At 42.5% G+C, this 27639-nt stretch overlaps 1 protein-coding gene across 1 annotated transcript in view; it reads right to left on the bottom strand.

The window, feature by feature from the left end:
* Positions 1-27639, bottom strand: part of FRMD4B (FERM domain containing 4B) — a 157188-nt gene that overhangs the window by 114086 nt on the left and 15463 nt on the right. The window contains exons 2-5 of the mRNA XM_044451765.1: positions 16728-16793; positions 14539-14633; positions 11602-11694; positions 7307-7391 (exon numbers count right to left, since the gene is read on the bottom strand). Coding sequence (XP_044307700.1) covers positions 7307-7391; positions 11602-11694; positions 14539-14633; positions 16728-16793 — 339 coding nt within the window. The remainder of the gene's footprint in view (positions 1-7306; positions 7392-11601; positions 11695-14538; positions 14634-16727; positions 16794-27639) is intronic.

The following is a 27639-nucleotide window of genomic DNA, read 5'->3' as shown; positions in this document are numbered from 1 at the left end:
TCTTGAGATGCTGTGGACCAAACCAGGGACCTTTGTCATGCAAAGCACATGCTCAACCACTGAGCTATGGCCCATCCCCAACAAAAGACAACAACATCCACTGGAAAACAACAGCAACAAAGAATGCCCAGCTAAACATCACACTGTCTCTTGATCTTAAGATGGCAGTATGTAGAGACCAGCCTCAGACAGCTCTGAGTTGATGTGCCGTATCTAAAATGGAGCAGGTGATTTCTAGTGTCGATAGGGTGCAGTTACTGAGCATTTCACAAGATTCAGTCCCAAATCAGCTGTATGAGATAAAACTGCATCAGCACTGTTGATAGTTAACACATTTGTTATTTAAGCTTTAAATTAATAATATTTAAGCCTGAGCGGACAAAGCTCTACAAGTCAAGATTTTCATCTTAATTGCTTCCCATGCAAAGTAGAGAGCAAGCAGAATGCTTCAAAATCATGATACTTATTTTAAAAAAAAATTGGGAAACACAGAGCTATCACCATCTTCCAATGCCTCCTAGAGAAACTGGGTTCTAAGAACATGTGTTTTCCTCCTGGGCTGTCAGGCAGGCTCATCAAGAAACCACTACCTGACACCATCTATCCCGATACCCATTAACACCCACCAATCAAAACTGCACACAACACCCTTCGGTCTTTAAACCTATCCCTGATGCACAGTATTTATAACTTCACATCTGTTTGCTATGGTTGTCACAACCAGTTTCTCTCAGGACAGGTTGAGCAGCAGCAACAGCTTGGCAAAATAACAACAGTGGAGTTTACATTTTATGCATTATCCCTTTTGATTTGCCTATATAAATATTCATGCCTTTATCTGCACACCTACATGAATAGCCACACCCAAGTGTTTTGGCAATTTGTGCACACTTTCTTTGCTACCTTGAACTGGATGTATACTGACTAATGCAGTGCGGTGGAGGTGCAAGGAGGCCACTGGCACAGTTGCTTTTGCAAAGTTTGTGTCTAGCAAAACCACTGTAACCATTCCAGAGACTATGTTTGACTGTGGTCAAGACCCTTTTTTGAAAGAGGAAATGGCTGCCAACACCAAAGTCTTTGTTTACAGAATGTAGTTCAACAGATGCCAAAATTGAGGTAGGTTGCCGGAGTTCTTAAGAAAAAGCTTTTCCATTTATTTCTATTAACTTTTCCCATCAGAGAATTCTGATATAAACAACATTTTTGCAGTTTTAGGGGCCAGATATATGTCATGTACACATTTTGAGCAGAAAAGTAGTACGTGCCTGTGTGTGTGTGTGTGTGTGGTGAGGGGTGCTTCCCAAATTGCCTTCTCAGGCAGCATTTTTCTTCAATACACATTTTGAACCCTGTGGGTGTAAAACATTGAATCAGGGGTGCAATCCAGGGTACAGAAATAGATGGCAGCAAAATTTACTGCATTTCTTTATTTACATTTCTATTCCACCTTCCTTTCATCATGGAGCTCAAGGTAGAGTACATAGGATTCACAAGGTCATCTTCTGTCCAGGCACTGATCAGACCGAGAATTTTTTAGCGTCAGCAAGGTGGCTTCCATAGTCTTTGCTTCTGGTCTTAAAATCCATTTCTAATTGGCTTTTTAAAAACAAAAAAACTGGGGCTCCATTAATCACTTCTGAGCAGCACATGTACTACTTGCGAACGGTTCCTGTGCCTATGAGAGCAAACTTCTTTGTGAACCTGAAAAAGCCTAGTTCTGAAAATGACTTATATGACCCAGTAGTTGGACCCCAACTAGGGCATCTGTACAGAGTTTATAACAAAACTCTAAAGAAGGAACTTCAAACATCATGATGGTTGGAATGTTCTAGTTCTCCATGGAAAAGGAAGTCCAGAGTCACTTAAAAACTCTTTGGAAACATGCACTTCTCCAGCTACTGCACTGCTGTGGCAGATAGGCACATATCTGGTTCAGACGGAAGGCAAAGTGAGCTAATCCATCTGGTATCCTGCCTTATTTTGGGCTGTCATCCATCCTCTGAGATACGTCAGAAGCTTTCTTTTTGCACAGGACAAAAAGCCACGCAACTGAGCAGATGACTCAAGCGCAGATGGAAAATATGACAGTATGTTTATTATACTCATGAGCCTCTATGCAGCAACTTGCGCCTATGATGGACACAAATCAATCTTCCTCTAAAAATGGCTCATTTCAGCTCTGCCATGAACAGAGCGTCCCTACAGAGGAAAAAACATTTCCCCACAGGGCAGCCCTACACAAACTGAGAAGCCGACCATGCAGCATGGACAGCCCCCACCAGACAGTCGGACAGGACTGAAACACTGGAATAGTACTAATTCAGGATGTGCTCTATGTCTTCAAGCAATTGAAATCCTGAATCCTAGTTTTCAAACAACAGTCTTAAGAGTTTTTATCTTTCTTCTTGATACTTCTGGAAGATATCTCGGGAGGCGGAATGAAACTGCAGAATCAGGAATTAGTTGACATGCTGCCCTTGATCAAACATAGAGTATGACAACCATCCCTGGCAATATGGTGGCTTGATTGTTTTGTAAATTACCCAGGATAAGCCTAGCAAATGATAGGGCTCATCATGGGTACTTCACGTCCTCCCTCCCACTCCTTCCTCCAGGTAGTATCCCAGTGGACACTGCAAAGAAGAATGAAGCTCCTCTAATAACTGCAATCAACACTGATTTCAGCACTCTGTGGCTGTCAAAGAGGGCTCATGTCCTGAAGAGCAGGACTAACTTCCAGTTTCGGCTGGGAAGATGTGTAGGGGAAGGGAGGGGAGGGGAGGGGAGGGGAGAATAAGGAAGCTGACTGGGCACTCCATCTCCTGCTTTCTCTAAAGCAGGACATGACAACCCATCTAGGATAACAAACCATGATAGGTCAGGCCAGGTCAATGCTACACTATGGCTTAGCATTATGCGAGTGAACCTCAAGCTCATTCACAGCTCCCCTCTCATCTTAGTCCAGTTGCAAAGAGGTCTGAAGGTTTTGCATCCATTGTCAATTAACCTGCATTACATCTGAATCATAGAAACATAACAAGTCAGAAGGGGCCTCTTGGACCATCTAGTCTGACCTCCGGATAGCATCCTTCCACCAACACAGGTCATGACCTCTACCTTGTGACAACCCTTCACATACCTATAAGTCACTATAAGACCCTCCCTTAGTCTCCTCTTCTCCAAGCTGAAAAGTCCCAGTTCCCTAATTCTCATTTCATATGGAATCCCCCCAAATCTGGATAACATCCTTGTGACCCTGCACTGAACTGATTTGAATCTTCATCCCTCTTGTAATGTTGGGCCCAGAATTGGGCACAGGGCTCCAGCTGTGGGTGCACCAGAGTCTTACAGAGCAGCACCAGCATCTCTCTTGATCCAGAAGCCACACCTCCAGCTATACATCCAAGGGTGGCATTCGCCCTCCTAACCGCCACATCACACTGCTGGCTCGTGTTCAGCCTGCTGTCAACAAGTACCCTGAGATCTCTTTCACAAATGCAGCTCTCCAGCCACTTGTCCCCCACTTATTCCTGATTCCCAAGTGCGAGACTTTGCACTTATCTGTATTGAAGGCCATCCTGTTGTCCCCTACCCACTTCCACAGTCTGTTCTGCTCCTCTGTTGTGGCCACCACCCCCACTTTGGTATCATCTGTGAATTTTGTTAGCAGACTGGTTACCCTTTCCCTCCAGGTCATTGATAAAAAGGTTGAAAAGAATCAGCCCCAGAACTGAGCCCTGGAGAACTCTGCTCGCCACTGGCTTCCATCCTGATGATACTCCACTGATGGTTACCCTATCCAAACTCTCTTTAATACTAATTTTGGTTATTGAAACAAACTAGCTTCATAAACCACAATTTGCACTTCATTTGTTTCAGTATGCCTGGAACCTCTATCAGATGCTCTTCACAAAGAAATGTATGCCTGTGCACACGCATGTGGAAATGGATTCTCAGGAAAAACTTGCTTAGAACTACTCCTGGTAAATACTGAAGACTGATTTCCCTTCTCTTTCCTTCCTCTCCATCTCCCTCTTTGTTCTTTCTACTCCTCTTTTGCCCTTTCTCCTATCCAGTTGCTCCTCTCTGTAGAAGAAATGATGATGATGATGATGATGATGATGATGACGACGACGACATAGGCTCTTCCCTTTCTAGCTCTCTTCCCAATATTAACTTCAGCTCATCTCCTTTCTTTGTCTTGTTCCGTTAGCACTGTTGCCCTCCTAACTCCCACTTCTCCCACCCTCCTCATCTTCACTACGTCCACTGATCCACTTGCCTCCTTTATGTTTTCTTCTTTTTCCACCTTCCTGCTTCCCCCCACCCCACAGTACCTCACTTCCTCACTCTACTGTCTACAGCAGATATTTAAATGTCCATCCGCTGACAGCCCACCATGCCCTCCTCTCCCCCTCACATCCTCTCAACAGCATGACGCTTCAAGGATGGCCTGCAGATGCCCACCTCTTGTTGCTGACATCAGGCAGAGCTGCCAGAGACCAGCTAGCTCAGGTCAACACAGCAGCATCAGGAGGCAGGAGGAAGGTACAATGAAAATTAATAATCACTGACAATTTTCCAAATGTCTTCACACCACTAAAAAAGCAACTGTGGAATCCAGATTGCTGTTGTTATCTGCCACAGAGTTTCCTGACTTTGCCTTCCCTTTTCAGGCCCTATACCTGCAATGACATGGCATCTTCCAAACACACATACTCAGCCTTCTCTAACTGAAGAAAAACAGAACAGTGACTGACATATCCGTCCATTAATCAGCATTACCCTTAGGTCAATAGCAGCTTATGCAAAGTGTTCACATGAATATATATGATTAGTACATCTTCCATCTGTTTTTAGGCTTATTGCTTAGGTACCAAAATGGACTCAACTGCCACAAGGTACCATTTACAATATATTAGGAGCACCTCAAAATGAAACAAGATGTTTGTTTTCCAAATAATTTTACTGAATATTATTTATAGCTGAATGCTAACTTCCTAGCACAAAAGCATATGCTTTAATTGGATATTTTTTCAATGAAAACACTTCATTAATCATCTTGCCTTCCTGTATCAAGCTCTGATTAAGATCAATGAATTCTCATCGTAATCTATAATGGATTAGAATTTGGGGTATTTTTCTTGAAGCAATTGTTTTATTTGGCCTAAATGTAAGGAAGACTTATACCTAAATGTCAAAGGTATTGGCAAAAAGTGTATTATTGAATGTTTTATTTTATTTAGACAACACTACCTGATAATATTAGAACAAATAAAAGGTCTGAAAGGTTGGAATTACATGAATGAACTTTTCTTTCCATGGTAATACTGTACATCAAGTCACACATGCTGATTTAATTGTCATTTTGTTGGGACAGTCAAGCAACAAGAACTGAAAAAGGTGGCTTCAGAAGGAATATGTGCACACCTGCCAGCCATGTTCCTGCTCCCACCTGCTCAGACCTCATTGGTCTAAAGGATGAAGGCCACATCAAGTCAAAGATCTCATTTCTTTGAACACAAATAGAAAATCCCAAAGCATCTGCATTCCTACTTTATTAGGATTCCAGATCATGCAGGGCGTGGGGTGAAGTCATGTTCAAATGAATGTGAGTAGAACCCACTTTCAGATCTTCCCCTTCAACTTGGCAGATCCAGAGAACAAGTACATAAATGCAGGGAAAAAAGTTTCCATGAGGATCCTGAAGTATAATCTACAACTTAGGCTCAGTAGTTTCTAACAGGGTTGCAGTCTGGACCAGCATGCCTGGATCTCACAGAATAGCCTTCCTCCACCACCATGCTTGGCCCCTGGATACTGGAAGTCCAGAAAACATACTATTTGCTGCTTGTTGCAATATATGAAATCCTCCTCAAAGGCTCTTTTTTAAAGGCCCCATTCGTACTCCAGGCTAAACCTTAAAAAGGTAAAAGGTAAAGGTCTCCCCTTGACGTTAAGTCCATTCATGCCTGACTCTAGGGGGCGGTGCTCATCTCTGTTTCCTAGCCGAGGGAGCCAGCGTCTGTCCGCAGACAGTCTCCGTGGTCATGTGGCCAGTATGACTAAACACCAAAGTGCACGGAACGCTGCTACCTGCCCACCGAAGTGGTACCTTTTTCTCTACTTGCATTTACATGCGTTGAACTGCAAGGTTGGCAAGAGCTGGGATGGAGCAATGGGAACTCATCCCGTTGTGCAGATTCGAACCGGCAACCTTTCAGTCAACTAGCCCAGCAGCACAGCAGTTTAAACCACCGTGCCAGCTGCATCCCAGGCCAAACCTTAGATCACCATTTACGGGAATAAGTTGCAGTGATCAGTGGACTCAAGTTCTCCCATCTTTCTCTGCATGATGAGTTCAGAAGCTTTAACTTCTGTTTTAGACAAACAGCAGCTTGCCATTATGGCCAAATCCAGATCTAAGTATGGTTAACTGAAACAAGCCAACTTTGAGCCATATTTTTTGAAACTATGCATGCAACACTAAACTGTAATTAACTGAAATGGAAGCAAAAACTTCTGATTCCTCACAGCTATACCAGAGGAAGGCAAGGTTTGTCATTACGTCTTGAACTGGGCCTTGCTTTACTTCTGAACTGCATTTTTAATGGGTTCAGATTTCCCATTCATTACATTCTCTACCTCTAGAATATACAATATCACTGTAAAATAAGCCAAAAGAATAATTAAATCCTTAGGGATGCGTGAGGAACTTGGTTTGGGGTGGGAATCTGTTGGATTTCCTCAGCCTGGCTCCAGGACTCCAGCCCACTTTCTCTCTGCCTAAGTCTGCCTTGCAGCTTGCTTGCATGGATATCTGGCAGGAAGCAAATGGAGTTCAGTTTCTGCACAAGTGATCTCTGTGTGCAAAGAATTATGTGATTTGTGTATTTTGTACAAAGAACTGCATACTTTGCACATTTGGCACAAAGAATTCCATGGCTAGTGTTGCCAAGCATTTGCAGACTTGAGCTCAGTTTGCTTCCTGGCCAACGATCAATATGGGAAGGAGGTCCAGCAAGCACACGCATGTGGCATTCTGGCCTGATCTTCACATCCCTAAATGGGATATCCAAGAGAAGGATGCCATTGTACTCATGCTGCTTGAGAACGTATTTTTGACTAATTATAGTACCACAAATTTGCATGATTTCTGGAATCTATCCATCAATCTTCTTCCCTTCTTCTTCTATCCATGACAGCTATCAGTGGCATATATGTTCAGATGCATGTATGTGACTACACAAGGCATATTTTTACAGCTAGCTGAAAGATAACTATACAGAAAAATACAAATTACCTTATGCACACAGGACTTTGCATTCAGGAAGAAAAGCTCTACTGTGGTCTTGTCCTTCAGAAAGGAAATGCTTTCGATGTAAAACCTACAAGAAATAGAGGGAAGTAAGTTTATTATTTTACATTATTTGAAGCCAATGGCAATCCACTGTTGGCATGTGGATTGTTGCCACATGCCAAAGATTAGGCTGACAATACAGTGGAAGAAGTTTGGAACTTTTGGCAAAGTTGGGTATTTCCCCCACCCACAAAAAGCGAAAACTGAAACTGAATTACACATTGCCATAATGCCTAGTAAAGAAAGCACAACTCAGGAAAACAAAGACATTTCAGTGAGAGAGTAAAAGTGCCATTGACAGAATGGCACAGGTTTAGAAACATCTCCATTCACATACTGCATTAAAAACATCAAGTTATAGAAAAAGGTTATATGACTTTTTATATATGTTACTTGAATGATATGCTAAGTTTAGAGATGTCAAGTTCTGAAATATTTTGGTAAGAACTGGTGTCACACCTGGGAGCAATACATCATGCCTGCCAGACTGCATCAAAAGGTTTGGAACCTTTTGCTGGAGTTTAACACACGTTGCCAAAGAAAGCAAGCCTTCGTTTTACATTCACACAAACACACACAGCACTTAAAAGGAAAGAAATGTTTATTTTGAGCAGTACAGATGCAATTTTTGGGAAGATTGCAAGGGTGTGGGGGTGGGACAAAATTGGTGCCTGCACCTCCTGATGTTGCCCATCCATAATCTAAGTTGCAATTCTAGAAATATCTTGCAGAAATGGTCCAACATTAAGTGTATGCCTAGCAGTTATGTGTTTTTTGCTTTTACTCTAGAGCAGTTGCATGGAGCTTAATCCAGAGCTATTTCGAATGGATCAGCATTGCCACTCAGTATAGGCAGTTTCAGATGCAATTGTCTGTACTGTAGCCACAAAACTTCAGATATATATCTAGTACACAGTGAACGCCCTCTGAGAACAACCATGTCAGAATAACAAGTCAAAAAAGCTGTTCTTATCCAAATGAAAAATTTGAAAACTGTGTGAAACACTGAGTGGAGTTCAAAGATAGTTGCCAGGAACTTATGAAATATATGCAACGAGTATTATACATGAAGCTACATATTTAGGATGTTCATGAACTGCTGAAAACTCAGATGTCAAAAGGACAACAGGCAAGAAGCTTCTTATCACCACAAAATTATAGCGCATGCTCAGAACCGCAGACAGACGGATGCTGAAGGGAGTGATAACTTATTTTTTGTGGCTTTCCTTTGTTGGATATCTGGACACTGTTCTTCACAAAAAGTCTTTTACTACTTACATACATAATGCAATATTTTGGTTTGCAGCATGGCATGACTATAACACAATACATGCAGCTTGGCTGTGTGCGCATTTTAAATTTGTTTTTAAATTGAATGTTATATTGCACACTGTACATTGTTTTAATAGGATCTTGTACACCATTTTGAGAGTGCTGTGCTAATCGATGTATAGAAATGCCTAAATAAATAAATAGCCAGGATGTAATCAAGACAATTCAAAGGCACACTTGGGCAAAGACATGCCCCTTTAAGCCCAGGGTGGCTTATAAGTCGCCCCAGGGAGCTATTCAGCCTGTAGCCCCATGTGTCGGACAAAAGACCTGGCACCATGGTGGTCCTGAGGGGCTTCTCAGTCCTCGCACAGGCATCCTGAGGACAAAGCAGGAGCCCTGAAAGTAGTAGGAAACAGCCCTCACCTTGACTTGCAAGTGGAGCTCACAAGCTGCAGTGAAAGCGGCCAGTGCTTCTCCCCATCCCCATCACCCCCACATCATACTTATATCTGACCTTCCTTCCTCTTGCAAGGCACCCAGGACATCTTACAAAGTCTTCTTCTCCACTGTATCCTCACAACAACAATGTGAGGTAGGCTAGGTTGAGAGGCAGTGACTAGCCCTAAGTCACCCAGGGTTCTTCATGGCCGAGCGAGGACTAGAACTGCAACCTTTAAGTCCCAGCCCAGCACTGTAACCTTTACACCACACTGGCTCTCCTGAGCAATCCGAGGATGACCCAGGGTGATCTAGAGGAGTCTGAGCAGAATGTGGCTTGTTCTTCCCTGCACGTGGCAATGTAGTTCATGCAGTACCCTGAGCTGCCGCTGATTTCAGGCAGCCAGGCTGTGCTCTGCTTTGCCTTCTCTGGAGGAGGCAGGCATAGTACCACTTGCCCTGGGCAGCCACAGCCACCAGCCTGTCTCCAAATGCTGCTTGGGGACTTTGGGCTGTCATCAGTGCTTGTCCAGTGCTGCTTGGCCAGAGCAGCCAAGTGGTCTGTAACTCATTCATTCATTCATTCATTCTCTATCTCATTCTTTTTCCTTCGAGGCACTCAAGGCAGCTTACATAATTCTTCTCTCAAATGGGCCTCACAACATCCTCTGTGAGGGAGTTTAGGCTGGCTCAGTAAGCTTTGTGGCCACCTGGGGACTAGAACCCAGATCTCCTGAGTCCCCAGCCCAACACTTCAACCACTACACTGTCTCTCTCTTTTGGCCACCCCTGGGCTTGCTGTGGTCTCTGGGTTTGGATGACACTTGAAATCTGGGCTGGCTACAACAAGCCATGGTTTTGTGGGGAGGCTTATAAGTCCAGAATCTGGCCTTGTAAACCATCCTTCAAGGAAGCTCGCCCAGGTTCAGAGAACATGCTAACATAGGTGCTGATAAGCCCAGGTGGCTTACTGTTTTGTATGAACCTAATGAAGGTATGACATGTTTACCAGAAAAGAGTCCAATAATGATTTGGGCAGGAATGCCCTGAATCCTAAGGCCGAAGCCCTGGTCACCTTCAAGACATAACTAGCACCTACGTCACTTTGTTTTGTTCCCTAGAGTACATGCAAGCATCTCGATCCAGATCAGGACCAAGGCTATAAGGGGTTTTACCATCCCCACACTTGCAGCCGACCTGATCCAAACTGGCAAATATAAGGTGCTTTTGGTGCCATCCAATCCTCCAACACGAGAGGATTACAGGCATCCAATGGAAGGCAGGATAAGCATGGAGGCTAGAACTGCATTTTGATAGCCCAAATTGGCCTCATTCAGAAGAGAGGCTGAGGCATTGCCAGGATTCCTCAGAGGGCAACAGTGCTTCACTCCTTCCCTTCTGAACATCCTCCCTGCACTGGCTCCAAAGATGATCTTCCTTCTTCAGGATCCAGCTGGCACATAAAGAACAGCACCAGCTGTGAGGGGAGGTGGAGGAGCCTTCCAAGGTCAGAGTCCCAGATAGCATTTCTGAGGCTGGAGCCAGGCCTCTGGTCTGTGCTATGCCTCCACTCCAGACAAGTTGGAAAACCGCAGGATTTCACCCTTAAAGGAGGTCATGGAGGAAAAGTTCCTCATTCTCTGGGGAAAAGGGAAAAAAACCTGTGCCAAATTGGTTAGAGCTTCTTTGAGACTCACCAACTTCAAAGATGAAGTGAGGAGGAGAGGGACTGACCCTGCCTTGAGCTCCTTGGAGGAAGGGCAAGATGAGAATGTAAGAAAGAAGTAAAAATGAAATAGCACGTTGTAGTCAGCTACACACTATAAAATAAAACAGCGGTATGAAGTCAGCTAAGAGCTAAACAAAGTAATAAACATGAATCAGGTGGCTACAAAGCTCACAGGATTTCCCACGCACACACGGTGTTTTCTTTTCTTTATATTTCATACATACAACATGTGTGTGGTGTTAGCTGGGGTGGGGGCATATTCTATCTATCCACTGAAAAGAAAAGGAGAGCCTTATGCGCCTCAGGATTTGGATTGTTCCTAGTCTTCCAAAATGCTCCTCAAGGGAAAGGTTCTCTTGAACTCTGCGTTTGAACCATACATCCCATACATGGTGCTGCATCGAACCCTTTTAGTCATCTTTCTGAAATCTAAATAAAGAATTCAGAGCATGATGTGGCAGGCAGTGTTAGGAAGTGATAGGGATGCGTGACACAGCCACTCGTGCAGATGTCGCTTGGGAAAAACCCAGGGGGATGTGCTCGCTCTTATCCTGCTGGTACATTAATGTTGAGGGCACAATCCAAGGCACACCGAGACTGAAAAGCGTGTTGCAACTCCCAACATGCTCAAGCCCACTGGCGAAGGCGTGCAGAGAGCTCTAGGGCCCCTTTCCATTCCCAAAGCATGCATAAGATCATATATCATAAAGGGAAAGCTGCCTCAATTCCTGCTTCCAGTTTCCAACCAGAGAATTGCCAATCTTTTGTATCATATTTCTGAGTGATCATGACTCACCTGACAGCAAAAAACAGCATGGCTGGACCTGGTTTCTTGGGCAAATCATGATCCAGGACTCTGTGATCTAACTGAAGCCAAATATTCTGACCTCTGAAAGTATAAAATAGGGGGAAAGACAGGAGAAAATCAATTGGCTTGGTCTGGAGCAGAGGTGGCAACTTGTGGCCATCCAGAAGTTTTAGTCTACAACTCCCATCAGCCAATGATGAGGGATTATGGGAGTTGTAGACTAAAACATCTTGAAAACCACAAGCTGGTTCTGAGTAACGAAGAATATCTTTCAACAGCATAATAATGTATTTTAGTGCATTTAATTTTCTTGTAAACGGCTTAGAGATATGTTTAAATACCATCAGCAGCATATATATGCATTCAAGAAATAAATGAATAAATACTTGGAGCCTCCCCTATGCCGGCACTTGCAATGTATTGGATCACCAATTCTGTCATCCTCAGCCAGCAAACCCTGTGTGAGGATAATAGCAGTTGGAGTCCACACATGTGGAAGGTACCAGATTAGAGAAGGCAGGCCTAATAAGACAAGCCAAAATATGGTTGTGAGCAGGGGCCAAAACCAAATGCAGCAGATGGCTGTCAGCCTCTGTGTAGTTGGCTCAGCCAATGTTAGTGAAGCTGGAAATCACAGCAGTGTTCACAAGTGCCATAGGTTACGGGAGGCTGTCCTGACGACTCATTAGTTACCACTTACACAGCTGCATTTCATAATGGCCTCTACCTCGTGAATTCACAGCAGCCTCTGTGCAGAGAGAAAATCACAACAGAGAGAAAATACCGCAGGTCACTGACTAGAACAGAATTTACAAGCCTAAGTCCTTGCCAGAAGTACCGTTTGCTCTATGGATTTGATAGGAGGGGAAGAACTCAACTAGAACTTAACTTGCAGTCCCTACAGAGGGAGTGATAGGAAATAGAAATAAAATGTATCACAAGAATAGGGCTTGACTGCCCTCTAGAGGTTGTAAATTCATACTCAAAATACCAGGAAAGGGAGGATTACATTGGTAGGTGCTTTCAAAATCTCCCTCATTCATCAAAACAAAAGATACTTTTTAAGGTAGAAATACCACAGCCATTTCTGTACAAACTCAAGAAGCAATTTTCACAGAATCACCAGGTTAGAAATGCCCCTAGGAGGCACTTAGAGGGATATAACCGCAGAAAGATTCTGAGTAAAAAGGACATGCCTAAATGAATCCCAAAGGAAAACATAAAAAGCAAACATTTTCCAATGGTAGAAAAGACAATGAAACCGTACTGTATTTTCCAGGAAGACTTTCCCAAGTGGGAGCAGTTCCTCCAAAAATATATTGACAACACAGACATCTTTAGAGAGAGTTACATTCTAACAGGGATGAGAAACGCCAGCAACAAGATATTCAGCACTCGCATTGCGGAAATACAGGCGATACACATGCATTTGTAACTGAAACATGCATATAAGTAGTTGCATATAATTGGTTTTACTTGGTTGGTGCTGTTCATTCGTTTTATTGTTCTGTTTTTACTATATTCCTTGTTATGCTGTGTTTTAATTAGGGTTTTTGGCAGACTCCAGCAAGATACTTAGGGCACTGCTGATTTGTATTCTCCATCAATTTGGTTGTACAATTCCCACCATCTCTTGCAAAAATGGCGGTAGAGCACTTCTTGGAAACAGTGGAAATGCTCATTTCAGGAAGGTGGCTTCACTTGGAGACTTCCCTAGGCACTGCTAAACCTCCTCTGGGCAAGCAGTGGGTTTTGTTTCTGCAGCAGAATTGGCAAACCCGACTACTCTTGGAAGGGAATTGGCAAGGCGTAAAGAAATTGGCAGGGACATAAACAGTCCACTGAATCCTGCCCTGAGTTTTTTCTTTTTCCTTTTTGTTAGTCATCTTAGATGGCATTTTTGGGGAGTAAAGTGGAATATACACTAAACAAATACATTTCCAATAAATAACCTGAATCTTTGAGAGGAGCTATTGGAATGGCAAGTGAAGGTGTTTAGCCTACTACCTAATGAATGCTTTCCTGCTCCAAATTATCTCTCACGCCACTGTCCCCATATGACAGAATTTTACCTGCTTACCTGGAGAGGCAAAGATACACTTGGAATTCTGTTCTATGCCTGTGTATATAAGCAGCATGGGAGCGATTTGGAGTGCGAAAACAGTAGACATGATTAAGCACTGCCCTGTACTGCCAATTCACACCTCCACATCTCACAGTCAAAGCCATTAGTTTCTTAGGAAAGCTGTTAGCAAATTTTGAAACATGCAAATAATGCATAGATCTGTACACATTTAATGAATATCTGCAGACAGATGCAGACTGTCTAGGCACATTTTGAAGCCATCTAACTGCAGCAGAAGAGAAGGTGTGAGGGACTTGTTCAATTTATTAGTTGGCATATTTATATCCCAGCTTGCTCCTAATTTAAAGAGCCTTCAAGGCAGCTTACAGTTCATAAACCAAACGTTTAAAATAATCTCACAGAAACATAAAGCAAAAGACCCAGTTTTCACTCTTGCAGCCTCTTCCAAAGATGCTGTTGGATGAGAAGCCACCATGTTGATTTCCATGGCAGCTGTGAAGAGTGAAGGACTGAAAAATCTGCACTTAAAATCTCAGCTCTCAGCCTGTGTGTTCGTGTGTGTCTGTGGCCTCACTGTGGGGATGGGATCTGCCTTACCCTAAGTTTCCCCAGACATCATCTGAGATGCCACAGGATTCTTCTGCCTGTTGCAGAAACTAAGCAGATACCGACAATCTAAATTTACAGCACATAGGAAAGATTAGGTACCTGAACACCTTCATTTAACTATGATTGAGGGGTTTCATAATCATTTAACAATTAGAAATAAGATTATAGCAGCCAAAATAATTCATTTGCTATTAGCCAAAACACTGGTTTAAATACCTGTAGATACTTACGTGTCATCAATGAACGTTATCCCAAAATATTCTTTTTCTTTGAGGTTGAAATGTGAAGCTACCAGATCCAACAATTCCCTCGACAAAAGTTTAGGCTATTGAAAAGAATGATGTGAGTTATATGGTATTCTTTCACTGTGTGCATACAAGTCATATTTGAACAAGGCTTTTGGCTCAGAATTTTTGTTTTTGCTTTTCCTCCAATACCATTCAGAGCAACAGACAATCTGCATTTTAAAATTTTTGGAAACCCAGGTTGAGGTCCTGCACTGTTGTAGCAAAGACTGAGTCCCCACCAAAGTTCTGCAAAGAACCATGTTCTGTTCCTCCCTCAGGCTTCAACTTGACCTTGGAGAGGTGGGAAGTGGTGTGCTTGGGACAGGGAGGGGAAAAGGCTGGGACCAATACCTTATGCCAATTCCGATCAGCTCTTCGGCCATCTGGATAAAACACACAGCTATCTAGCTAAAATACATGGCATGAGGTATAGTGGTGGCAGAAATTGCTCCCACTGCGCCTCACTCCATGCATTGGATGCACAAAAGCCTTTTAGTGTGGAGGTTTATGCGCACCTGAAGCAGGGGGCACTCGGTGCTATTTTGAAAACAGAAGAGAACTTTGGACATTATTCAACTGGGCACAAGTGCTGACATACATTATACTGTACTACCCTAAGCAACTTCTAACTAGGAGTGTTTGAATGTTTCTTTTGGGAGGTGAAAATTGGATTTTTTTCCAGCTTGCAAATGTCATTCTGTTGTCTTCTGCTGGTGGCAACCCGAACCTGAGTCAATTGGCAGGTTCTGTGTTTTTTTTTAATAATGCCAATTCATGAAAATTCTTGGAGGCGGTGGGAATCTTGAAATTTGTGCAAAAGTGTTGTAATTTGATCTTTTTTTAAGTTGGCAGTCATATGCAAGTGTACACTATTGTAAATTCTTCAGGGGGAGCTATTATAGAAGGTAGGAGGTACAAGTCTGGTAATTCTGTTCCTTATAAATCTGATGAGAGCCTGCAGCACTCTGATAGGCAAGTGTGCAGTGTACCCCTACTTCATATAGCCCTATAGCACTGTAAATTATTTGACAGGTAGGGAATATGGTTCTGCTAGGCAAAACAAAGTCACCTGTAGACAAAGATGAGGCTGATCAGGATATTGACAGATACCAACTTCCCATTGGGCTCATAGAATCCTAGAAGAGTAGAGTTGGAAGGGGCCATGAAGGCCATCGAGTCCAACCCCCTGCTGTTGCAGGACGAACAGAATTCCCAGCGTCTCATAGCCTTAACTCTGGCACAATGGCAATGCCATTTGTTGGCGCAACAGGTTTTCCTGGAAAATCCGCTGCAGCCAAAAATGCTATTGGCATTGACTTAGGGGTGCTTAGATGAATCCAGTGTGATTTACAGGAGCACTAGTGTTGAATTGGATATTGCCCTTACACAGTGCATTTTGTATGCTATTATATAATGTACATTATCTCAATCATCATTACTGTATATGAGAATGAAACTTCTCCATCTTCATATTCTGGGAAAGGGGCAGAAGCAAAGAGCCAAATGACACAGTATGTTCAAAAGATTATTTGCAACTTAATTTACTTTTGTAATGCTATTAATTCTGAGTTAGGAGCTTCAGAATTAAGCTCCTAATTAATTCTGTTCATATGCAGGGAACAGAAGCTTTTCTCTTCCTCCCCAAATGCAATCAAGAGTAAAATCCCCCCTCCAACCCTGTACCAATATGGCATGAAAAAGGTTCCAATTGGTGCCAGTCTGGGATTCTTTTCCCACAGAGTATTCCTGCTAATAAAACAGCAAAGAGAGACACAGATGTGCTACCACACATATAACAGGAAACTGCCTTATAGTTTTGTAGGCTATTTCTCCAGCTAGCCCAGGACTGCCTGCTCTGACTGGCAGAGTTTGACTGTTTGTTTCTCTCTGACTGTTTAGGGTTCCTGTCAGAGAGAAAGAGAGTGGAAGAGGAGCCTTTTTCATCACTTGCAATGTGGCTAGCCCCACTCAGTTAAGCTTCTCTGCTGGGGCATTCTGAGCTTCGGAAAAAGTGAATGCCACCTTTCAGTCAGTGACAGGGCACTGGTGTGAAATAGAAAAATGGATAATTGCATAAAGTAGCACTAGGGTGATGCTACAATATAATGATGCCAGAACTGCTAATGTCCCACCTGAACCAGCAGCTCCAACTTCCTATCATCCAGAAGCTGCACCTGACAGTGTCTCCCTTCTGTCATCTGCAAAGCAAGAAGAGCATAATTAGGAGGAGAATAAAAACGGACCCATCAAATGGAGCAACAGTTCAATAGTTCAGTAAAGGTGCAATCCTACATACTTTTCGAGAGAAAATAAGTTCTAAAACTCCCAGCATTCCCAAAACAGCCAAGCTAGCTAGGGAATGAGCAGAGTTTATATACAATTTTATGTCTAAAGATGTATAGGACTGATTCCTAAGAGTACCACTGAAAATTCTTTAGGCTGGGCTCCATTAAGCAAAGCAATTTTGTTCCGTGTTGTAAGGGAGACTTAGCTTCCAAAAATCTACTTTTAAAGTCAATAGAAAATGTGATGGGATAAAGGTAGCTTTTTTCCCAACTCCTAGAAAATCTCAACCAGAAAAGCAGCACTATATCTATATAAATTGATTAATGCATATATATTTAACAAACATCCAAAGTGATGTTTACACAGTAAAATAATATATACACCAACAGCAATAAACAAGATTAAAACCTGTATGGGTCATAATAAATAAAGGTTCAATCTCGCAGTAGTGGATGTTGTCAGTTATGAATGATTTGGAGATGCTTTTGGAAAGAAATACAGTCTTGGTCTGTGGTGAAACAATATGTAGTTGACACATGACTTCTATCTGAGGAGAGGCAGATGGAAATAGAAAGTGAAGGCCCTCTGCCATGCGGTTCCCAGAGGCAACGTGGCTGTGGAGCCATGAAGAAGGCTTCGTTTGTTGGTCTCAGTGAGCAGGCAGGACCACAGTCAGAAGGTACTCCACAAGGGAAGGTGGTCCCAAACTGCTATGTAAGTCCGTGCAGTCTTTGTTCAACCCACTGCTGTGAGCGAGTGGATTGCTCAGGAGACCTACAGATCTCTTTGGGCTGGTCGGCTGAGTGCTCCTTGTAAAGGTAGACACCCACCCCGCTACCAAAAAAAGAAAAAAAAAGAACCTCAAGAGATTAAATGCAAAACAAAACTGAGTGATTCCCTGTTCCTTCTTCCTGCCCTGACACAGAACAAAAGTAGCTCTTGAACTTCTAAAAATCCAAAATAGTACATGATACAAGATAGGAAGATCCAGTGGCTGACAAGGCAAGTGATTCCCACAAAGAATGCCACATTGCAAGTACCAATATAATTAACCAAAATTTTACTCCAACATAGCCATCAGGGAAAGTGAAAAAATGAACACATTTTCAGCAGATTTAGTATTTTTCCCTCCTTTTTTGGAGAAAACCTGCTGGATATTTTTGCTCTTCCTCCACAGGCGCATCCTCTTAGACACAAAGCATGCTATTAGAGGCAATATTTTTAGACCCCACAGTGTCATCAAATTATACAGAAAATATATTTAAATCCTAAACAGGAAACCTAAGGGAAAATATAAACTTAATTTAGAAAATAAAAAGTAGGGACCAACCTGCACATCTAAATACAGAATAAATCTGTAGGAAAGAGACTGCTAGAAAAGGTATGTCCAGAGTACAGAAACTTGATTCATTCACTGCTTAGAATCCTGATTTCGCCTTTTGTAAGCAGAAACCTATTTGGTTTGGCAGGCTACATCCTCTTAGCCTCTCTTTTTTTATTTCAGGACTGTATTTTAATGTTCCAATGTAGGTATATTTTTTTAAAAAAAAGCAAAACCCTTAAGAACAATTTAGAAAGAAAGAATTTAAAGCAAGCTGTATATACACACATTTCAGGATATAATTATCCATGGGTTAGTTAGCACAAAAATATTATTTTCACTCATTTCAGCCTTCTAGACTTGCATCTGATTTTGCCATTCAGGACTCTTCTCACTGGTTTCCCACTGCTTCTTTTTTCATCTTTTTTTCTACTGTTTTTACAAGTATATTCTAAGTCATGGGGACAATTCCTGTGGGGTAGGACCCTATGCATACTTACCTAGGATTAAATCCAATAGAATTAACTCAGATTTACATTTAAGTAAACATGTGGCATATGGAATGGCACTAGTAGTCACTTTTTGCAAGAGGATAGTCCAGAAAAGTTTCCAGAACATGCCAAACTTGGGCTTGAAATAAATATTGTTGTGTTTACATAACTGAAAACCATATCCTAACACATGAAAATGATACATTCACAGCAGCTTTCCAGTTGTCCCTCTCTGGAACTTACTCAGCTCTTTAGATGCTGAATCTCATGTGGAAACACTAGAGATTTTTGATTCCCTTCACTCCTGACCATATTGGTTGATCCCTGGGCATAACTCGCGGCCTGCAGGCCCATTGCTGGGCCGGGTGGGGCACGGGTGAGGGGCCCTGAGGCCTGCAAAGCGCCGGCGGCACCCGGGCCGGCCTCCGGGAGCGACACGGGATGAGCGGCCCACCACCACCGCGGTGGTGGAATACTTGATGCGGCCCAGCCTCACCCAGGCTCTACTTCCAGCGGCCCCCGGGTCAGTTGAGTCTGAGACCCCTGCACTAGACCATTTGGTGCTGCTCTAGTGTCCCCAGGGAGAGTATTCCACAGCTGTGCAACAAGATACAGGGCCCTTTTGTTGGTAACACCTGTTTTTCTAAACATTTAATGGATTCTCATTTTATTATTGCAGTTTTTCTCTTTCAGTAGTATTTTCACTGATGTTTTTCTTGTCAACTATCTTATTTTAAGAAAAAATGCATCATGTTAATTTAAAGTTGATGGTTAACTTTGATTTTTTATTGATTTTTTAAACTTCTATTTTATTTTTAAACTAAGAAAAACAATACAATTAATATAATAAAATAATTATAACCAAACATTACTGATTAACACAATTAAACAGCACATTAATATCAGTGCTACCTCCCTCAGGACCAACAACTCTAGTTACTTAGTGTAAGAGAATTTATTCATTCTGGATGCCCCACTTCTCTTCCACAACTGCACTGGCTCTTGTGGTGGTTCACATGCCTTTCCTTTTATTAAAACGTATACAATACAAGGTCTCCAAATATTTACAAATTTATTTTCACTTATCAAAACTTTTTTCCATTTAATATCACAAGTTAACTTATCATTAACAACTATATTCCAGACTTCTTTTAATTTTTTTATTATTAGCTGCCTTGAAAGCATCTTCTGAAAGTTGATGTAGAACTATTTAACTATTTTTAAAAGAATTACAGCTACTTGAATGTGACCTTTTTCAAATGAAAATGAAATACTGGAAAAGTTTCTCTCAGCCCTACGTTATGTGAGTGTGCCTTTAGTTATTTTAACATTTAACATTCAAAACTTCAATGTGAGTCAGTGTAGACAGAAAAACGCATGAGGTAGTTCAACTGGAATTATTTCCAAAATAGTGCAAATGGACTGGGGGTCTGAGGGGAGGATTCCATTCATATCAGCACTACATTTTCAAACTTAGTAAGGAAGCAGAATGAAAAATAATATTATAATATCAGCCCTTCCTTTTAAAATATCCAGAAGGGAAGTCCCCATTCTTCTAGCCGTTTAGTTAAATCGGTTAAGCTGCTTGTGGAATGTCTCTCTGATTTAAGAGTGGTTTATCTCATATTAATGTAATCCCATTACCAAATGAATGAACGTAAACCTCAGTTAATTCAGCCTTAATTGAAAAGGAAGAGTGGCTGTGTAGATTTGTGGTACTATTGCAAAACTGGATTATATTTCAGTATCTTGTTATAGCACATTCACGTATCCAGGCAGAAAGAAGCAACAGAGAAATTCCTCATCCCTTTAATCCAGAACCCACATTTTAATTGGAAGATTTTTTAGAACACACTCAAAGTATGGATCAGTCAGTTTGTGCCATGGACTAACAAATAAAGCAAATTTGTTCTCAGAACATGCTAACTAGTTCATTTACTAGTTACTCCCATCCACCCACTTAAGGGCAAATTTACCAGCTTCTTTTCTAAGACAGTGAATTATTAATCTCCCAATTGAAAAAGCCTGTAGTCTAATATCTCTGAACTGAGTGAAATGCAAAGCAGGACAAATAGATCATATTCAAGACTGTAATCTCAAAACAAACAAACAAGCAATACATCTTGTCCCTGGAGTGAATCAGCTCAACTAAACCAAGGGACAAACAGCATGTTACTATAAACATACATTTGCTTTCCTCTTCTGTTACATCTTCCCAGTTAGAATATTAAGGAAGACTTGTGAGAAGTCATTGCACTTAGTGTTGCATCCCAGGTACAAGAGTGCTAGGCTCTCAGATACTCAGATTTCTGGGTCTGCAGGACCTACCGGCCATCAGTTTGAGGAATCACAGGACAGGCATAATTCAAGTTCCAGAGAAAGCCATCAAAGAATCTAAAGGCAGGTAATTTAGTCCAAGTCAGACCAAAGATCACACTTTCAAGGGCCATAGGCAATGGCACAATTTCAGGCAAAAACCTAGGTGCTGAAGAGGAAGGGCTTAGGAGGTGATAGTCAATATGACAAGTTGCTCAGACCGAAAATCAAGTTTTTTAGGTAGGGCTGAATGAACAAGATTCACTGATGTATCCAGTTGGACTTAGTGGTGTTGGGAAAGTCCAAATAAATCCTCAAATAAAAGATATGCTTTTGTGAGTCCTTTAATATAAAATCTGGCAACAGTGCCCTTGCTGCTCTCCATTCAAAGGGACTAGAACTTTTTGCCCAGCTCCACATTCCTGGGAAAAGCAGGCAGCCCTGGGAGCTCTATTATTCATGCATCTTCTTGCAGAATGAGATAAACTCCTAGCTGGAAACAATGATTACAAACCGGGGGAGGGGGAGGGGGGGGAGGAAGCTGCGCATCCTTTGCAATGTAAAAATACATAGCCAGCCCAAGTTTTGTCTTAAGGCAGCTTGCACTCTGTCTCTCTGGTTGTAAAAAACACATTTTAGACCTGTAACTCTTGATTGTTTTATTTGTTATCTGTTACTCAAGTCTTCAAAGGGCCATGCTTTTCCTGATGCCGATAATAATTGCTCAATTTTTCTGTATTATTCCCTATTGTCTTTGACTTCTCATCCATTCAAGTATCTCATCACTGCCCTCAAACTGTGTATGTGACCCACAGCTTATAACTCCCCCCCCCCCCCCGTATTCTGGAAGCTTGTAGCCAGTTTGGTATACCGGCTACCAGGGAGTGCTGTTGTATTTGTCTCTGTCAGAGGCGTTCTTGGGTGTTCTGCCAATAAACTGCTGAAGACTGAGTGTGTGTCTTCCATGAGGATCCAAGCGTTCATTCTCCTAGTTCTGCAATTCCAAGATTTCCTGACAGTTCACATAATCAGCCAAGTGACAGACAAAATGCGGTACTATGCAAGCCCTACTGAAGTAACAGGTACTTATTTATTTAAAACATTTGCATCCTGTCTTACTGGGCAACCATTCTAACCATTAAAATATTGGGCAAATAAAAAGGACTTAGTCTGGTGCCAAAACAAAGGGTTGGCCTCAGGCATACCACAGTTGGGATGATGCCACTGAGAAGGCCCTTCCTGAAGTCTCCATTCTTCTAGTTTCCTTCAAAGAGGGCTGCTCAAGAAGGACCTTGGCAGATGATCTCGAGGGTTAAGCAGGTTTATATGGAAGGAGGTACTTCCTACTATACCTTCCTTAGATCAGACTGTAAAGGGTGCTTTTTTACATGGGATATTGAAAAATTATTTCAGCATCTCTTAAGCATTCACTATAGTCCCACACATATTTAGGAGGGAATCCTATGCAGGTTTAAACTGAAAAAAGTCCTACTAAACTAAGCCTCAACATGCATAGGATCTCACCCTCAAGAAGCTGCAAAATCAACATTCTTAAGCACACCTAACTATTTTGGATTATTTATTTTAGATGCATAGGATGAGTGCTGTTAATCGGGTCAGTTTCAAGGTAGGCACTGCAGGGGACTTGCTGTGCGCCCAAACCCCAGCATGGGCCCAAAAGCAAGGGGTCCCCGGACTCACTCCTCTTTTTCACCCTTGCAAGCTGCTTGTTTACCCGCCTCTCACTCTGGGCCAGGCAATGATGGTAGTAATAAGGAGCGGTAGGTGCCATTGTCTACTTACTCCCTGGTCTTCCGCCTCTCAAGGAAGCAAGTAGGAATGAAGGTGAGGAAGAGGAAAAGGAGCAAGAGCAGCTGGTGATGACAGCAGTGAGAAGACAGACTCACTGAGTAAGGACTGTCTTGCCCAAGGAGCTCCAAACCTGCTTTGCCATTAATGCAAAGCAGAAAGGAGGAGAGAGCCACTTTCTAATGTAATCTATTCAATGCATGCATTACACTCAAATTACTATTTCGGGAAATGCAGTAAATGTATAAAGGTGCTTGTGATAACAGGCTCATTCTGGCAGACAAATGAGGTATGGAATACTGTAAGCAAACACACCCATACGTAGGATGGGAAGGAATCTGTCCTGAGGACAGGTTTTATGTTTTTAGATGGACATTGTTACGATATATAAGCTTGATAGCACCACTAAGAAACTTTATCCTATTTGTCATGCTGGAAACACCACGAACTTTTCACACAAGACTGTTAATCACTATCTACTTTCAGTTTCATCACAGAAGTGCGACCTGAGCTTAGCACAAAGGGTTTTTCCTTTCCTGTTTTTCTACTACATAATCTCTAGGTGGCACCAAACTCTAACAGAATATCAGAATTATACAAGTAGAAAACTATCTTTTCTTTCACTTTCAGAAATAATACTACATTTTTTCCTCACTCTAAAAAAACCTAGGAAAATGCTCTTTAAAACACGAAGTGGAACTTGACGGTGACTACATGGTCCAAAGATTCTTTACAATAAAGAATCACAGAGAAAGAAACATGAGCACACAGTAAATGCCTCATGTGGAAAAGCGCCATATTTAGGAGTAGTGTACTGCTTGGGGAGAGAGATAAGAGAACAAGAGCAGGAAGCTTTTTCCCTCCTCTATCCGTCCCTGAAAATAAATTGGTAGTTTCCCAGTGTTGCATTTGGAAGCTTTTCCTCAGTTGTAGAACTCCATTTCCCAACCAGGACCACGTGGTCTGTCCTGCCTGCAGCCTGTCCTGTAGGCTTCTACCCCGGAAGAGATTTTTAGGCAGCAACGAAAAATGAAATTTTGGATTTCCATCACCATAAGGATTTTATACTAAGTATGAGCCACCTATGAAATGTTCATTAATGGTATCTCATGGCTGAAATTGAGGGGCAAGGCTGAAGCTAAGGCGTGATCAGTACTGCAATCCCTGGCTGCATCACTACGATTAAATCAGCAGTGGGTAGTGAAACCAGGACTCACAGGGTCACAGCACTTGTACTTGCTGAATAGCAGGGACACTGGCTCATTTAATTATTCAGTTTTAATTTTTCTTCCATTTCTATACTATTCAATAGCCAAAGCTCTCTAGACTTTATCTGCTACCTGCCTCAGAATTTCCTTTTCTCGCTGAGCTTTCTTGACATTCTCACAGTAATTGGGGGAGGGGGGAATATGATTTTTTCCAGCAACAATATATTGTTCTTTGTTGTAATACAAAGCATTCTGGGGTAGCCTGGGCTTGAATGGACAATTGAAATGGATTCATTTTACAAAACTACTGCTCTTACTGGAGATAAAACTATTAGAACTGGTCCTGCACCAGCATGGGGTTGGACCCGATGGCCATCTCTGTCTTTTCCAACTCTACACTATTCTATGATTCTATAAACATGGATGGCTTCCTGGGTTTTTGGACTCTCCTTGGAGCCATGATTACATTGCTATCACGATGAACACCCAAATGAACCACCACACCAGTTTCCAGTTATGTACTGGGAGGAAAGCCTTCTTCGATTCAGTCTGTATACATTAAACACTACACTGTGGGCCCCAGTCATTTTGCTTCCTGCCTTGCCTTGCTGATTGCGTTCTGCCCTGTGGGCCTTCTCACCTGTTAATCCAGGCCATGAATGGATGGACTTTTCAGCCATCCTGCCACTGCAAGCCTGGCTCTGAACTGAGAATGCTCTTTGAGGGCAGGGGCTGGATAAAGCTGCTGTCAGCAGTGGCATATAAGTAGCAAGGTAGGAATGTGAAAGACAGCAAGGTTGGGGGAATAGAAAGGGAGACAATGGCAGAAATACCTAGGCCAAGGCCAGAAATAAGCAAAGCCTGGCTTTTGCCCAGGCAAATAACCAAGGCCAACCTGGAAACCTTTGCAGGTGGACTGACCAGGAGGAACCTGTAGACCATGGGTCCTCAAACTATGGCCCATGGGCCAAATCCGGCCCGCCTCAGAGGTTTTGGACTTGGTGCGCCCGTGTGTGTGTGCGTGTGGTGAGGCAGTGGCTTGCTTGCATGGAGATTGCTTTGGACTCGCTCGAAGAAAATGATCTCCGTGTGAGCAAGCGCTGCCTCGGTGCACATGCCCATCGCTACCTTGCCTTGCCTCGCCTCGCCCCCCCCGCCCCCCCCTCACTGGCCCACAGCCCCCCACCGGCACCTTTCAACTGGCCCCCTGTTGAAAAAGTTTGAGGACCCCTGCTGTAGACTCCCTTGGATGACTCCCTGGCAGAAAGCTGCCTCTTGGAAATGCATCCCTGCACTGCAAGTAAACAGGCTAAGCTCTCAGGTGCTCAGGGGGTTTGAGTAATCCTGACTTCTACAGAATTGGATGATAATAAATGAAGAACTAGCTCCAACCTGAAAGTTGGTGAGAAGAGCAGAATAAGCTAAGGAAAGTCGGGATTTGTGAGCTTGGTCTCAATGTTTCCCTCCAGTGTAAGGATCGCTCTGTGGAAAGCATGAAGCCTTTCTGGTGATGTTTTCCATTGTCGTTTTGGCTGCATGGAGTTAACTTTGGCTGGTTTACTGAGCTGCTTTGGGACCAGTTCAAAACTATTCCGAGAAAGATTAGCTTGATTCTGGTACAGCATTTTTCAGCCCATGTATAGAAGGATTGTTTGTTTTTTTTCCAAAAAGAGAGGGAAAAATTACTTGGCTCTTGTGGAACATCGGCTAACTTTCATGTAATCTCCACCAGCTGAGCCAGTAAAAAAAGAAAACTGGCAAAGTAATAAGCACACAGTCGCTCCTAGCCTGAGAGGGAAAGGCAGAGCGCCACTACACACACACACACACACACACACACACACACCCATCCAAGCTTTATGTTCTGTATCCCCAGTCTCTGAAGGGAAAAAACCCATGTAAATTCGACACCAAGGTGATCCAGATGCTGTGCCAAGAAAACCAAGTGAACATATTTGCTTATACTGCATAACTTTTATTCTATCTCCAAGTACATGTTTTGAAAAGCTGTAATGTTTTTTGGAATGGGTTCATGAACACGAAGGATGGGTTTGGAGGGATTTTACAGGTAACTTTTTAAGGCAGGAAAAAGAAGTCAACCATAGTCAGGATCCTTGTAAGGTACCAAGAGACTCACTAAATCTTTCAGTTTTAGTTCCACACCAAAATGGATGATGTCCAACTCCACCAGACAATGCATATCATCACTGGCACACTGCATCCCACCTCTAGGCACTCAGCAACATTACATCACCCCACATCAGAAGACAACATGCTCTCGTTTGGTTATGGTCAAGGATGCTGAACAACAAGGCCCTCCCTATTCATCAGGATATTGCACAATCAGAAGGCTGAAATCTCGTAGGTCAGCTTGGAAAACTGCCATTAATCTTACATCTACCCAGTTCAACTCTAAGAATGCCTGGAGAGAGGAATGGTCCAAGTTGCCTTATTGCGGCTCGGACATTTAGTGATCCCTCTTCCAAACTCCTTGGCTATAACCTGCTTTGCTCTGTCTGGATGAAATTGAATAGCATTAGATGTGATACTGAAAGGAGTGCCTCTGTTCTGTATCAATGGGGATGGGAAAGGTTCTCATTGTGACTGCAGTGCTGATGTGCAAACTATCAAACATATTGTGCAAGACATGTGTTTCCTGGCTCCTTAGAAGATCTGCACGAAGCAACACCTGGGGCGATCGCCTGGTTAAGCTGAACTAGACATCCAGTTATGAGGCTACTGCTGTAACCCTGCAGAAGTTTTGTATATATTTGTGCATTTTGTGTGTCTATATGCTTTTTCTCTTGCAATGAACTCATCATATGCTAAGTTACCCATATGTATGAATGTGCAGATTGCCATAAACCCTATATTAATACATGAATATCTCTAGGAAATTATGCAACACATTTAGCAATACGTCATCAGTGACCACACAGTTCCCTAGAGATAGTCACAGCTTTCCATTAGAAATATTCAGCGTTTTTCACCAGAATAGAAAGTCACTAGAGAGAGGCGCAGCTATCCCTAAGGAACTATCTCTAGGGAGATATGTGATGGATTTGGTGAGGTGCCATCAGTGGCAGTCTAGTTCCACAGAGATACAGTATTCATGGCTTCTTGTTCTGCAGCGTTGGCTTGCGCATACCCAAGCCAGTGTGTTTTGGGGCATGTGTATGGCACCTGTTCCCCTTTGGTTTTTCTTTAGCATTTGCCCTTTCAACTAGGCTCTCAGATGCTTCAAGGCCTTTTATGATGAGAAAAAGAAAATGGCTGCACCAGCAACCCTTGAGGCCTGTTTCAAGAAAGTGATCCCAGTGGTACCCCACCCCCAAAGCAACACAATCAAACCCTGACTGTGGTCCATCTCCATCAACATCAGTTAATGTTAGGCTTTTTGTTACCTCAAGAATGTTTTAAATTGTTTTAAGACCAGTTTCATTAGTTTGTTTACATTAGTATATACTTATACACATACACACATGCAGGTTCTCTCTCACCTTTTTCAATACCTGTAGTAATTTTATTATTACTGCATTATTATCATTATTATGTTTATTGTGTTTAAGATGTTTTAATTTGGAAGAGTCTCTTAAGTGTTTGTCTTAGTATA

The sequence above is a fragment of the Varanus komodoensis genome, unplaced genomic scaffold (genome assembly GCF_004798865.1).
Source record: "Varanus komodoensis strain SLA01 unplaced genomic scaffold, ASM479886v1 scaffold6_4, whole genome shotgun sequence".
In the NCBI taxonomy this organism is placed as follows: Eukaryota; Metazoa; Chordata; class Lepidosauria; order Squamata; family Varanidae; genus Varanus; species Varanus komodoensis.
Note: the sequence above shows the minus strand (reverse complement) of the source record. Positions and strands in the feature narration are given on the sequence as shown.